Source organism: Ixodes scapularis, unplaced genomic scaffold (genome assembly GCF_016920785.2).
Source record: "Ixodes scapularis isolate PalLabHiFi unplaced genomic scaffold, ASM1692078v2 PGA_scaffold10__122_contigs__length_95168666, whole genome shotgun sequence".
NCBI classification, from domain to species: Eukaryota; Metazoa; Arthropoda; class Arachnida; order Ixodida; family Ixodidae; genus Ixodes; species Ixodes scapularis.
In genome coordinates this window covers 16450725-16464863 of record NW_024609836.1, presented here as the reverse complement: position 1 = coordinate 16464863, position 14139 = coordinate 16450725, and the positions used below count along the sequence as shown (strand labels likewise).

The 14139-nt window shown below is 42.7% G+C and overlaps 1 protein-coding gene across 1 annotated transcript in view; it reads right to left on the bottom strand.

Annotated features, from left to right (window-relative positions):
• LOC8031031 (putative phosphoenolpyruvate synthase) overlaps positions 1–14139 on the bottom strand; it is a 382894-nt gene that overhangs the window by 178842 nt on the left and 189913 nt on the right. Inside the window, exons 13-15 of the mRNA XM_040212580.3 lie at positions 5197–5300; positions 5071–5106; positions 1598–1725 (exon numbers count right to left, since the gene is read on the bottom strand). Coding sequence (XP_040068514.2) covers positions 1598–1725; positions 5071–5106; positions 5197–5300 — 268 coding nt within the window. The remainder of the gene's footprint in view (positions 1–1597; positions 1726–5070; positions 5107–5196; positions 5301–14139) is intronic.

Sequence of the window (14139 nt, the reverse complement as noted above, 5' to 3'; positions counted from 1 at the left end):
TCAGAGTAAGAACAATATAGCTAGTAACAGCAGTATAAACCATGAATGCTGTATGGTCAATAAAGCAGTATGGTCAGTATCAGCAGCATGGCCAGTGACAATAGTTCAGTTCTGATAGAAAGGCACTGTTCTGACTTTTTCTGCCTAGCCGCCCGGAACCACTTCCCCTCATCCCAGCGAGTGGGCCCTGACCTTCGTTGGATATTGCTAGAGTAGATCGAACCTCTTCTAAGGACTATTAGCCAAACCGCGTTAACAAAGCACGTGTACTTGTGAATGCGAGCGCTTGCCTGTCGGGTAGGGGAAGGGGGGATTTAAAGAAGCGTGTTCAGGAATATGCAATGAACAAACGATTACATCGACACCTCGAGGTTCGAAGTGCTTCATTGAACTATTTTTGTTTGACACTGAAAGGCAAAGGGATAAATGCGACTGATCCTAACCGGGAAGGATGTTATGAGAAAGATCCTTTACAAAAATGTCCGAAACCTAGTGTGAAATCTTATATATATAAGCGATGTATTTGTTCAGTAAACGTATGCTATCAAATGCGATCATAGAAGAGGATACAAGACCCATATAAGAACATATACGTACAGTATATGATTATATAAAACGTCATATGAAACTTATCACTTGCTTATAAATTCTTATATAATAGTTTATTGTCCCTATATATTCTTATAAAGTCCTATTTTCTTTCATAATTTTATTTGATAATTTTTTGTAGCGTTAGCTACACTGTCCTGGGTTGAGCAGTTTCGCGTGGCCCTCATAATGAGCCGTGCTCATTTTGCGGAGCGCGCGTCGGCGGCGGCGGAGCTCCGCATAATGAGCACGCATAATGAGCACGCATAATGAGCACGGCTCATTATGAGAGCCACGCGAAGCCGCCGCCACGCCCGCCTCGCGCGCCTCGTCGGTCTTCGCATTCCAGAGGAGTGACGTCATAGCCGCGGCAGACGCACTGGCGCCGCCGCGTGCCCAGCTCTGCGCCTCCGTTGCTCAGTAGCCAAGTCTGAAGCTGCACCGGAGCCGCTTGATAGCGCCTCTCATTTTGTGCGCACAAGCTCACGCTACGTATATTTTGGCATACCCGAGCTAAGTCACCGCAATGTTTTTTTTTTTATTGGACCCGGAAATTTCGTATACATGTAAGATTTTTCACTAGTAAAGGAGATGATCTAAATGAGGACGGGCTGAATAATAACCAACGTCCACAGCAGGGCACCCTCACGGTTGTCTCTTCGCACCCAGTGGCCATCGTAAGCGATCATCTGACAATAGCGGCCCAATTAACAACTTTCAATCGCATGGGAAGTTGCAGTATGAAACACTATCAGTGAATGAACCGAGATTTATCGACCCGAAAGCAACATGTCACGTTGAATTTTCTGAAGTCGTAGCGCCAAAATATATATATTTTTTTTAAATATATGACTTGTATCTGAGAGCGCCAGAGAACAAGCAAATCAAAGGTTGTCACCTATCACACGCTGTTTTCTTTTAAATAAAAATATAACTGGCCGTCTAGCTGGACTCAAATGGCATAGATTAAAACAAATTACAAATGGCAAAGAGGCTCATTTTCGCTTACCGACAGCAGATGAGCGCACGGCAAAGCGCTTACTGCCAATCTGGTCGCCCATAGAGCTCCGCAGCTGTGTTTCAAGTTGGAGCACCAGGCTCGGTGGCATCTCGGCCCCTTCGACAGCTTCGCAGATCCTACGGAGAGGTCAAGAAGATTCCGACTTATTTCCTTAATTTTGTTTTGCAAATTAAGAAAACGGTGACAATAAGATAACCGTGAAAGAAGCTGGCGACCATATTGTCGCCCTTCTTAGTGAGCCTGCGTTCTAGATTACCTAAGCGCGGTGTTTAGTAACCCCACAATAAAAACAAAGTATAAAAATATATTGTTTGAAATATGCTTAAACAAACTGCTCGTACCTACTCATTCAACTTGTTTACATTTTATTTGAACATAGCCAGCCATAGCAAAATATAACATCCGATGCAAGTCAGGTCCCTATGCGTCAACTTCCGGAGTGCCACAAGGATCAAACCTCAGACCCTTGCTGTTTAATATTTTTTTTGTAAACGACATTGTTTTAAGTTTAAGAAACTCGTTGTTGTTTCAGTTTAGTGATGACTCGAAAATTTATTGCGCTATCCGCTTCTCTGATTACTGCGAATTGTTGCAGAATGACTTTGATGAAACTTTTCTTTCGCGTCACACAAACCTGCTGGCCTTAAATCCCACAAAAAGCAAAAAAAAACAAAAAAACTGAGTTTGTTTTTTTTCGCCTAGGGTTAATATTATTGATCATTCTTTCCACATTAAATGCCTTAGACATTAATGTTCTTCCATTATACGTGATATTAGTATTTTTGTTGATTTATACTAGACTTTTAGGGATCATGTTTGTGAATTAGTAATGATTATTTACACTGGCTATGTCCAACTTAACGCATTATCACTCGCAAATTCCACTGTTACTTTTGCATACTACGCCTAATTTTCTCGCCAGTTTTATCTAGGTTAAATATTATATATTATATATTAGAATCCGTGCAACGACGCTTTGTAAGAGTTGTATATGATCGCCATATTAGACGGAAAATGTCTATGACTATGTGCGTTTTTAGTCACTCTTGGTCTTTCGCCTTTTTCGGATAGACGTGTGGTTCTCGATGGGGCTCTTCTTTATAACGTGCTCAAATTTGTTATTCATCTTGCACCGCAGTAGTATTATATGATACACGATTGAGCCAGAAACAAACAAGGGGGCTGACCCCGCCCCCTTGTTTATTAAGGGGGCGGGGGCCAGTCTTGACCAATCACAGAGCCGCAGGGCGGGGCCTCTTCCCTTTCTCCCAGCCCAGGGACCAATGACAGGGCATGGGCGTTGGCCAGAGTAGTAGTAATCAATCAATACGAAAACATGTGTTTCCGATATCGACATGTTCCCGATATGTTTCCGATATCGGGGTGTCCGGTTTCTGACATCGATACTATCTATGGAATTGATATGCGGGTCATCGATCCTATCTATTGGGATATCTAAATGGCTAACTGCGTGTTTCCGATATCGATATGTTTCCGATATCGGGGTGTCCGGTTTCTCACATCGATACTATCTATGAAATCGATATGAGGTTTATGCGGGTGTCTATTTCTCACATCGATCCTATCTATTCCACACTGTATTTTATAAGCATCAGGGAAAGAAATGTCTGCACTTTATTCACCAAATGGTACGAGTGCATTTTAGATTTCTGGCAGACCGAAACGTACTCACGCCGCGTGACGTACGATGTCTTTTTATCTTACATATCACTCAAAAACAGCGATGGTTATTTGTAGAGAGCTGAGGAACGTGTGGGTTGTCACCGGTCGTAGGAGAGGTGAACACACATTCGAACATAAAATATATATAGATTTGGCACTGTAGTAATGCACATACCGTGGAGTAAAATAATTGCATATCCCGGTAAAACACGCACTGACATTAATTATAGGAAGATAGCATGCGATGACAGCATCAACAAGACACAAAGTATAGCATATGTTGAAAATTCGTGGTCTAAGAAACATTTTTTAAAGTAATGAAAAGTTTTACAGCGTTCTCAGAAATGCCGGTACCTTGCGGAAGCCAATTCTATTGTTAAATTACTATTGCGAAAAAAAAAGTTTGAACCCTTTTGTAAGCACGAGAACAAAATGGCTGACCCGCAGAGGAAATTACTAGCTGCGGGGGTCGATCTTTGTTTCGGTTACATAAGGACGACAATATGGAATGTTTTTTTTTTTTATTTTAATAACGTGAACAAGAGGCAGGCGGTTTCGATAGCCTCGCTCAGTCTGTGCATTCAACTTGAGTATTGCACAGAGGGGGACACTGAATAAAAACAAGTATTTTTTATATAGGGTGTTTCTGCAAAGATTTTTATAAATCACACACAATATATTAGGTAAAAAAAAAAAAAAACTACACGGGAACAAACTGCCAGGCACAGCGGACGTCAAATAATACAGAAATAAACACCAAATTAAAATATATTTACCTACATTTTACTAATTACAATTTTAATAATGAATCAACCATATGGTTCAAATGAGCAACTTGCTGAGCGTCATCAAAACCGTTAAATAAGTTAAATTTAGAAAAACTTTATACACCTTGTAAGTTCAAGTTTTCTCTCGTGCAGCCGGCGGAATGCCTGCGATGAGGAAAGGCGGATGATAGGAAACTCATCCGAGTTTTCACATCGCCAGCCTTCCTGTATCTTGTTGAGTCGGGCTGCCGCCGACGCACTGCGATACCCGATTCGTAAGTACAAAAGGCGGCTGTCAGCGTTGCCTCGACAGGTGTACACGAGGATAGATGGTGGCAGAAACAACTACAAGTTCAAAAAGGAAAACCCCGAGGCTACTCGGGCGGAGCCACTCTAACTACGCAAACGCTGTCGGCGCCAAGGCCTTCCATTTTCTCGCAATAAGATGCATTTCCCTAGAAAGAATATTCAGCACCCGTGGAAACTTCTCATTAAAGCATGCTCCTCACGCACACCACTCGTCATTCGAATAAATCATGTGAGCAACTGAGTGTGTCCTGTGCGCAACGCCTCCAAAACCACGTAAACGTTTTCCGTAACCAAGCATAATTTACCGTAGCGCGCGTATAAAGCAAGCCCAACGCATTTTGTGTTTTTTTGGGTTGACCAAAAAGATAAAGACGAGTTTTAATTTTTTGAAAACGTTTTGAATGTTTCACTCTGTCGAAGACTTTAGCTAAGTCCATGAATACAACATGAACCTGACCCCACCTATCTAAAACTTCAGCGATGGCATGCACTGTCAAATGCCATAGGGCAGCCCATATTGCATTTTCGCTAATGCACCATGTGGGGTACCTGCGTGAAGTGAGTGGACAAATGCTTCTGCCTTACTAAAACATATCAATGAAAAAACGAAAGCTAAGAAAAATAAATTTCTATTGCTATTTTATTATTAGCGTAAGTACAGTGATGAAAAATAATTTGTTATCTGGTCACCTAGACACTCACCTGATTGATAGGGCTTTCTTCTGGTCAATGTTTAATCTGTCCCAAATGAAAGAAGATGTAATAGAACCATGAAACAGCGCTCACAAACGCTCTCAATCCAAATGAAAAACATTGGAACAATCCAACCTGTGGTAAGTGTCCAGTTCCTTCAGGCAGGTCGCTAGCTTGTTGTGGTCACGTAAGTCACCGTAAGCTCTTGTTGTAAGCACAATCGCGCCTGGGACGGCGAACTGCATTGACATGAAATAGCCGACACATGTAAAACGTTGACGTACTCAGACTCTCAAACTTAAGCTTCAGAGCTGAACCTCATTCTGCAAGTGAGATAACGGTGGTTCTGAAAGGAATTTCCCATGTTATTTTCCATTTTCATACGATCCTCTATCTATTGAAATGTATTTAAAACAGAAAAAAAAAATGTTTTCTTTTAGAAACAGCATTGATCACATTAGAATACATTACGATATATGAATGTTTTTGTTATTCCCGTTATATATCAGAGAGAGAGAGAGAGAGAGAGCCTCCAAGAAGAAGCAAATAATCAACCACTTTACGTCCAGGTGACATAACAGAAAAATACCTCACTGAGCACCGGCTTGGAAGTCTGCGCGCCTGACAATGCGGTTTCGTTCCAAGGCGCTACTTGCCTGCAAAGAAACGCAGTGCCAAACTGCTTTTCTTCGGCGTTTCATTGATTTTTCTTAGGCTCGCCACATAATTGCCAAAATGATCAAAGTTGAGCCATAGGTCCCGCAAGACCCCGCGTGAGCCACGGTTGTCGCGAAACACCAGGCAAGATAACAACACGACAGCCGACAACTGATCGGGTGTTTGTCTTTATCTTTGACAATGAAGACCTCGCACGAGTCACAATTGCTGCCAAACACCCTGCACGATGGCAACGTGATCGCCAACAACGGATCTGGTGTTTGAAAACAAAGGATCTGGTGTCTGAAGCATGTGTTCGCGATTAAACACACTTCTATTGATTGTTAATATTTTTTGGGGTGATGGATTTTTACGATACTCTTTCTTCTCTCCATCTCAGTAAATATAGTTGTGAGTAGCGCCTCTATCCTGTATCTCCTCTCTTCCCTCTACGTGTGCGCTAATACTGTTTAAATGTTTAGTTACGAACTAGCCCCAATTAGCTGCCCTTTTATCGTTCCCGTTTCCCGCTAAAAGTGCACACTTCCTGCATTGCGTTTTTGGTTTGCAGACCTCTCCACTACGCAAACCGGGAAGAGGGAAAGTGTGCCAGCCTATACTCCGTTCACGCCTAAGCCGGCCTTGAGGTGGTATCTCTCAGCTCGTCAAACCACTCAGCCACGTTCGTTTACCACCTGAACTCGCTCTCTGCTCGTGGGTATTGGCAAGGCCGTGTTCCCCTGCAGATAGATAGACGCACGACTGGTTCAAAGAGCGCTTAGCTTTCACCGCACTGTCAGCGGCGCTTATATGCATCAACGACCGACCTGGGTGCGCCAGCCAGCAGTCCGCTTTCTGAAACGTGGACAGAAATGGTTCAACAATTGACGCGTCGAAAGTAAGACACTTCGGACAACGTTATTTTATTAGAAAGTACTGTTTGGTTTTTTAGAAGAAATACATGGTCTATTGCGCATTCTACTTAGCGGTTCTGAAAGATAACAGCGATCTGCCTGTATGGTCTTGTCTTCTTGTCATCAAGGTACTAATCGAAGTGAAAAAGATAATCACGGACTAGTGGGGATGTAGCGACGAAGACTTCATCAAAGTGAAGGAAGAAACAGCGGACTTTGGTGATCATGTTTGTTCACGAACTCACAATCGAAGCTCATGGAAGAGCAGTGCACTCGTAGAAACAGTGGGACAACAGCGATCTGTGGTTTGTCGCACTTGTAGCTCGGGAGTCCGAAAACAAGAATCACTGCAGTGTGCGGTTCTGCGTGATGTGAATGATTGGCTGTGTAGAATAATCATGGACAGTGTTAGGCATAAAATTCGGTAAGCTTTCTTATTTTTTATCACTTGTTTCATTGTCTTTAAGAGCGTGTGTCTTTTAAAAGCACTAGAATGTACGGATGACGTGTGATATCTAAATAAATTGTAAAGTATGAAAATACATTTTCTATTAGTTCAGTTTTTTTTTTTTTTCAAATGAGAGCTTTTTCGTGCGAATTTACAAAGGCGGATACTGTTCCGTTATACATTCGGCGGCCTTGAAGGAGGTTTTCTCTTTCGCAGCGCAATAGGCAATTCTTTGTGCAAAACTGAAGTATACAACTCTTTATAATGATGGGAAACTGAAAGGTTTCTCTATCTATTATAATTATGAGTTATACCAGTGCCCCGATTGATGCTAGATAGGAAAAGCTATTCATTTGTGGTGTATAGCGGAGCTACTTTTGGTTATGCCCGTCTTTTTGATTCAACATAGGGTAATATACCGTAGGCCCCAGCGGCTCACTTGACTGTCAGGGCACCAAGCGCTTCTTATGAAGTTGGTCTCGGCTCTTTGTTTAGGCGCTTCCATTCCCACGGGGCAGAGCGCCTTAGATCGATAAAGTGACTGCTGAGAGTGACCCCCCGTTGGGCGTCGCCATGTTGCACATTTTTTACTACTAGACACGTGACGTTAAAGTTTTACGTCTAGATTTTAGTAGTAGTAATCTTTAGTAGTAATCTTTAATAACTAATTCTTAGAGTCAGGATCAAGTTCCAGGTCTTGTCAAAGCCTCAAGGGCTTGTGGGACTAGACCCAGCAGTTGCAGCAAGCTTATTGAAAATGTTCACATTGTCACGTACACACACTCACACACACACACGTACAAACACGAATCACACACCGATGACATGTTCTGCTCCAGGCGCAAGTTCACATTTCTGTCGGTCTTGAAAAAGTGCAGGAAAACACGTAGTCTCATCAGAAAATAAACGCACACATACGCAAATACAGTAGCCCGAGAATACAATATGAAGACCGTAGTCGTATCGGAAGCAGGAGCGAACTGCCAAGGCCAACTTATTTCCTCAAAAAAAAAAAAAAAGGACGCTCGCGTTTCTTTTTTTGAGTATTGCTTTTCTTACGGAAAAAAGAAGCATTTTATACTTTCCAAAAAGAAAAGAATGAAAGATATGCGCAGTCACAGTTACTTTGAAAACTTACACGATTACTTTCATAAAAAAAAAGTTTTCATGTTTTTTTTTATATTTTCATTAAGAAAAAAAGAAAAAATCCTAGTGAGGTACAAAATATTTCTTACAATCACGTTTTTAATGATAGCTCAAAACGTGTAAACAAAAAAGTGAACTGAAAAGATTACCTTATAAAACTAAGGTAGAAAAAATGAAGATGGATGGTCACTGTTTTCGCACATCCGAGAACATGCTTCTCAGACATTGTTTCAACATTTTGTTTGAGTTAATGGAAAGCAGAGATTCTGGAAGACCATTAAAAATTTTCGGGACATAAAATGTGCGCAGACTTTCACCATAGTGAGTTCTCACCCTAGGAGTGACGAAACGTGGAACAGATCTGAGTTCACGAGATGGAGTAGACGCGAGTTTGAAATCACTTTCCCAGAAATGCCGCCACACGACAGTTTGAAGGAAAAGCGAGTAAAAAGACGGCAACTCAAGTGAAATGAAGAGGTTAGCATTGGATGAAAAGTCGCTGTTGTATGCGACACTTTTTAGAATCCCTTTTAAAACTCGGTCAATTCTTAAATGCCAGGAGAGTGAACAATTGAAAAAGACTGTTATGCCGTACCTTAGTACGCTGTAAGCTAAGGCGTGCATTATGCTCCTTCTAACTGACAATGGTATAAAACCTTTAATGTGGTACATCATGCACGACACGCTCCTCAGCCGTTGACATACGTAAGACATATGAGTGTCCCATGTAAGATCACAATCAAAGTGAATACCTAAGTACTTTACTGAACTAACATATTCGACAGGTCTACAATTACAACATGGACAATTGGAGCTGTGAAGGAATAGTGGAAAAGTCAAACTGACATTTTTTAAAGGATTACGGAAGCAGATCAGTTTTGTTTTCGAAGCATTTACACGTAGCTTGTTTGCCGAAAACCAGTCAATAATTTTGGTTGCGTCTGCCTGAAGCATTTCCATAGCACGCTGGTAAACTAGGTGCCGAGAAAACAAAAGAGTGTCGTCCGCATATTGAAAAATTGTGGAATTTGTCGTTGCCGCAGAAATGTCATTTACGTAGAGGTTGAATAGTAAAGGAGAAAGAATGGAGCCCTGGGGAACTCCAGAAGTAAGGAAAACTTGAGAGCTGCGGACATTGTCTACTGAAACAACCTGTGTACGATTTGAAAGAAAACTTGAGCAATGTATGAAATGGTCCCCGAAAGCCGATTCTATAGAGTTTGTCTAAGAGGATGTTGTGGTTCACGGTGTCAAACGCTTTGGCTACATCAACGAAGAGGGCACACACATTCATGTTATCGTCGAAGGAAGAGTGCACAATATCTGAGAATTTCTCAAGGAGATTAGTTGTACTACGACCAGCAACAAACCCGTATTGACTTGGCGAGATTAAATTGTATTTGTCGAGAAAACCGGACATAACAATAAAAATATGTTTTTCTAATATCTGTGAAATACAAGATAGTATTGAGATTGGCCTGTAGGATGACACTTGATTTTGTGCGCCACCTTTGAAAAGAGGAACAACTATGGCTTGTTTTAAGTCGTCTTAAGTTTTAAGTTTTAAGTAGTGAAGTACAGCACACAAATAACTGCTTATTGATCTTTCATAACGGTACCAACGAGATAAGTTATGTTTCGTTTGTTGTAAATCAAAAATGTAATTTTGAGACAAAAACTCGGGAAGCTTCGCAATGCCGCCGCTGGATGCCATTGATCAGCCACGGTGTTGTATTTCGGGCTTTCATCGGAGCTAGACACTGCTCTCTGGGACTAAAAATAGTTTATCATGTTTTAACAGAGATCAAAACACAAATCTTGGCTCCGTTTTGCGTAAAAGCCTTAGGATTTGGTACGGGCACGTTTCTAGTGGTCGAAATTGCACAACATGGCGGAAGCCAAGTGGGGGTCACTTTTGCCTTGTGAACGGAATACCAGTTTATCGCTTTAAGCCCCTCTAACTCGTTGTTCCGTTCACTACACGACTAGAGAGAGAGATGACTGATATCTTAGCGCGTGGATAATCAATTTAACTTATTTCGTTCGTATAAGGCGGTATCTTGCGCCACCTAATGTGCCGTGACTAACTAGAATTTTGAATTTATATAGAAATTAGGGGCATGCGAATATCAATATTTTCGAATACGAATCGAATACGAATATTTAGCTTCGAATACAGAATCGAATATTGAATAGTCGAAGGCAGGTGCATTTATTCGCAGCATTTTTATCTTCACGTCATAACTGCAGTTAAATATACTTTTTTTTAATTTTTGAACTGCTGAATTGCAGTTGATTTTTCTGCATGACAGCTTGTAAACTTAACGAGAATAAAAACACATAAACGAAAATTCTAGTAGTAGGGAAGATTACAAGTTGTCATGCAGAAAATCAACTGCTGCACATGGTCAGGTAGGAGGCGCTCCCTTCGAGCGGACACTACACCTCCAGCCGCAGAAAATACTCTCTCACTCGGCACTGATGTGGCAGGTATTGCCAGGTATTTGATGCAAAGCTTCGCCAGACTCGGATATCTCAAGCATCCTAGAGTTCGCCAACACTCACACGAATCATTTTCTCTCTTTAGCAGTGCCTCGTCCGCATACGCTACAACTTCCCATTCTGAAGCTGAAACCACTTTGCTTTCTATTGCACTTTTGGCTAAGTGGTCAAATGCTTGCCAAACATCTGTTGACGGCGTTGAGCCTTGCTCTTGTGACTGTGTTGAAGCTTCCGGCTGGGCTTCTTCAGTAGCATCACATGAGGCTAGCTCTTGCAGCATCAGAGCTTTTAGCCATATTAATTTTTCCTTTTCGGATTAAAAATGGTCGACTTGAAGCGTGGGTCCAAGAACATAGCAAGGGATGCTTTCTTGTCCTTCTCATACAGAGTGAACCTTGCCTTGATGGATCTTATCAGTTCTGCGGGAAAGTTTGATGCCCCAGCACAGTTATCTAGACAGTGGAGCATACCAAAAATCATAGGAACTTGAAAAGACAAGGACGGATAATTCTCAGCACTGGCAATAACAGTGGAATCAAACAATGGCTTCAATGCTTCTACATATTCAGAAGCATTTCTCCATTCTGATGAAACAAGTACATCGATGTCGCAGATTGAGGTAGCAAGCTCCACGGTGACTTCTTCGTTGAGTTCCAGAAGGCGAGACAACATAAGATACTGGCTATTCCATCTCGTCTCCACGTCTTGCACCAGACGTAGTGCGTCCTTTGTCATCTTCTTTTGGCAATCCTCAAGCCTTTTTTGAGCTGATGAACTGTGCTTGTAATGTCCCACAATATGCCTCACTTTCTTGCACAGACGATCAATGGCCGGCGAACGGGATCTCGCGTCATTAATCGCCAGTTGAAGCGTATGCGCGAAGCACGCTCTTTCGGTCCACGGAAGTCTCCTTACCGCAGCGCGGATGTTGCGCCCGTTATCCGCTACGATGAGCTTCGCACATGCATCGGGTATCTCCCACTCATGGCACATTTCGTCCAGAATTGTTGCGATGTTCACTGCACTGTGACTGGCAGCCATGTGTCGAGTGTTTAATGTGAACCGCTTTATTGTGAATTTTGGAGTAAAAAGATGGCAGGTGAAGCTGACGTAACTTTCGTTAACGCGCGATGTCCACATCTCGCTTGTGAAGGCAACAGCGGTAGTGCCACCTTCAAAGGCACTGTTGAGCTCTGCTTTCACCTTCTTTCGGGTGTCGTCATACTTCCCTGGCACAAGCACGCGCGAGAGTGTAGAGCGGGATGGTGGGCGATAGTTGGGAACGGCTTCTGTTAGAAGTTCGTTGAAGCCGCGGTCTTTCACAATGCTGTAAGGCTGTAAATTAAGCGCCACCATGGCGGCAACCTTGTTATTAAGTGCTCGCACCCTCTTTTCTGGCAGGGGCTCCGTGCGGCGCACGAAATCCGTCAGCGTCGGTTGATCTTTTCCTGGCGTATACCAGCGGTAATTCCACGGTACTCTTTCAACAACGCAGGACGTACTTTGAGATGGTTGACAAGGGCGTTGTCGTACCTGTGGGTGTTTCAAGTGTTGACTTGCATGCCGTACATTGCGCCATCGATGCCGTCACTCTCGCAAACTATTTCCAGATAGGACTCTTCTCTCTTCGTTTTGGTGCCGTTTCCCGTTCGTTCTTCCGCTTCGCAGACGGCTCCCCGCAGTCACCTCCATCCGCCATAACACGGGTAGGCGAACGCGAAGTGAGCACAGTTTAAAATGTCAGGTGTCACAGGGGAACAGAAACTCGCAGATTACCGTTACCGACACCAGCAGTTTAGGTTGAAGCCGCCATGCAGCTATGTCGCTGTCAATGGGCCTTGCTTACCGAAAGTGAAAACGAAAGAAAACATCGAATATTCGTGTTACGACGAATATTCGGAAAATACCAAATACTTGGTTTACGAATCGAATACGATTATTGAATGTACAATATTTGATTCATATTCGAAATTTCGAATATTCGCCCACCCCTAGTAGAAATCGATTAGAACGCTCGAAGCTACGAATAGTTTTAGAAATATGTAATTTAAAAAGAAAATATTCCTTAAAGGTAGAAGAATAACGAATGTAAAAAAAGGTTAGGCAGCACTTCGCCAGCTAGAGGGTGTTGTGAATATTAAAAGCTTGGCTTCGACAGGGAATTAGTTGCCGCTGTTTACGTTTACTATATAATTGTGTGGCTTCTATCCTAGACACATTCGGTGCGCAGATCTTGAACCACTAGTAATATAAATTACAGCTATAGAACTTTCCACGTAGGCTAGCATATTGTATTGATTATATTTAACGCAGCCCAAAATTCAGCACCATTGCCAGCTTCGAACTATTCCACGTAGTTTTCAACTTCCAACTATCCAGCTTAGTTTCCAGCTTCCAATTACCCAGTATGGTTGCCAGTATACAAAATTCAGTTACGCTCTCGTTTTCATAATCCACCACTAATGAGAAAATTCATAATTTGTTTTGTTCGGAACGTTACGAACCGATTGCCTCGGCGAAGTGAGGTCAGACACCATCGATAATTGAGATCGTCTACTATTTCCTCTTTGAAGCCGTTTATAACCCTCCTTTCGTTTGCAAATCTTATGTTGCTTTGTTTTCATGTACAAGCTGTCATTGACCGGTGAATGGAGGAGTACTAAGGATACCTCTCGCTATTTTACGTTGGTGACACATTCTGGCCAATATATTGCCTTATTGTGAGCTCGGGTGAAAATGTCTCATCATTGGATCAGGTGCTAGAGTTCGTGCCACGTCCAGCCAGCAGGCGAGAACGTTTTGGCTCCCGGACAAAGTTGAAGCCCAGGAGACGTACGGTGGGCTTCCTGTAGTTTCCTGCGGAGTCGTTACTTTATGACATTTGCTGCTGTATTGCAAACTGTAGAGCGGGAGCAGCCGAGGTGTGACATCTGTTGTTCAAACAAGGCAAATTCATATTGACGTCCTCGGCTTGTCGGTGCTGTATATAATACACCCAAGCGGCGTACACAAGCAAATTGAAAGTTATAGCTACCGTCTCCGCCGTGATACAGAGGGAGACCTCTGGCCACCGGCAGAAACGATCCACACAGGTTAGTACATATGTGTTGCCGCGTGACGTTGATGAATATCCACACAACCCCAATTATTTTGACGTTGGTATGGGACCCACGATTTCCAGGTTAACTTGCTCGGAGTAAAGTGACGGAAGTTGAAACTTGCCGTACGGTGTTAATGTGCGACGCTACTGTCTAGAGCGTTGACAGGCAAGACAGGAGCGTGCCAAATCACAAGCGTTTAATATTAGCCAAGCAATACGGCTTGTCATCAACGTCTACCTTGCTCGGATGTCAATGTGTACAAGCAAATTAATTGGGAGGAACAAAGTTCAACGCAGAATTCGTGGGACGT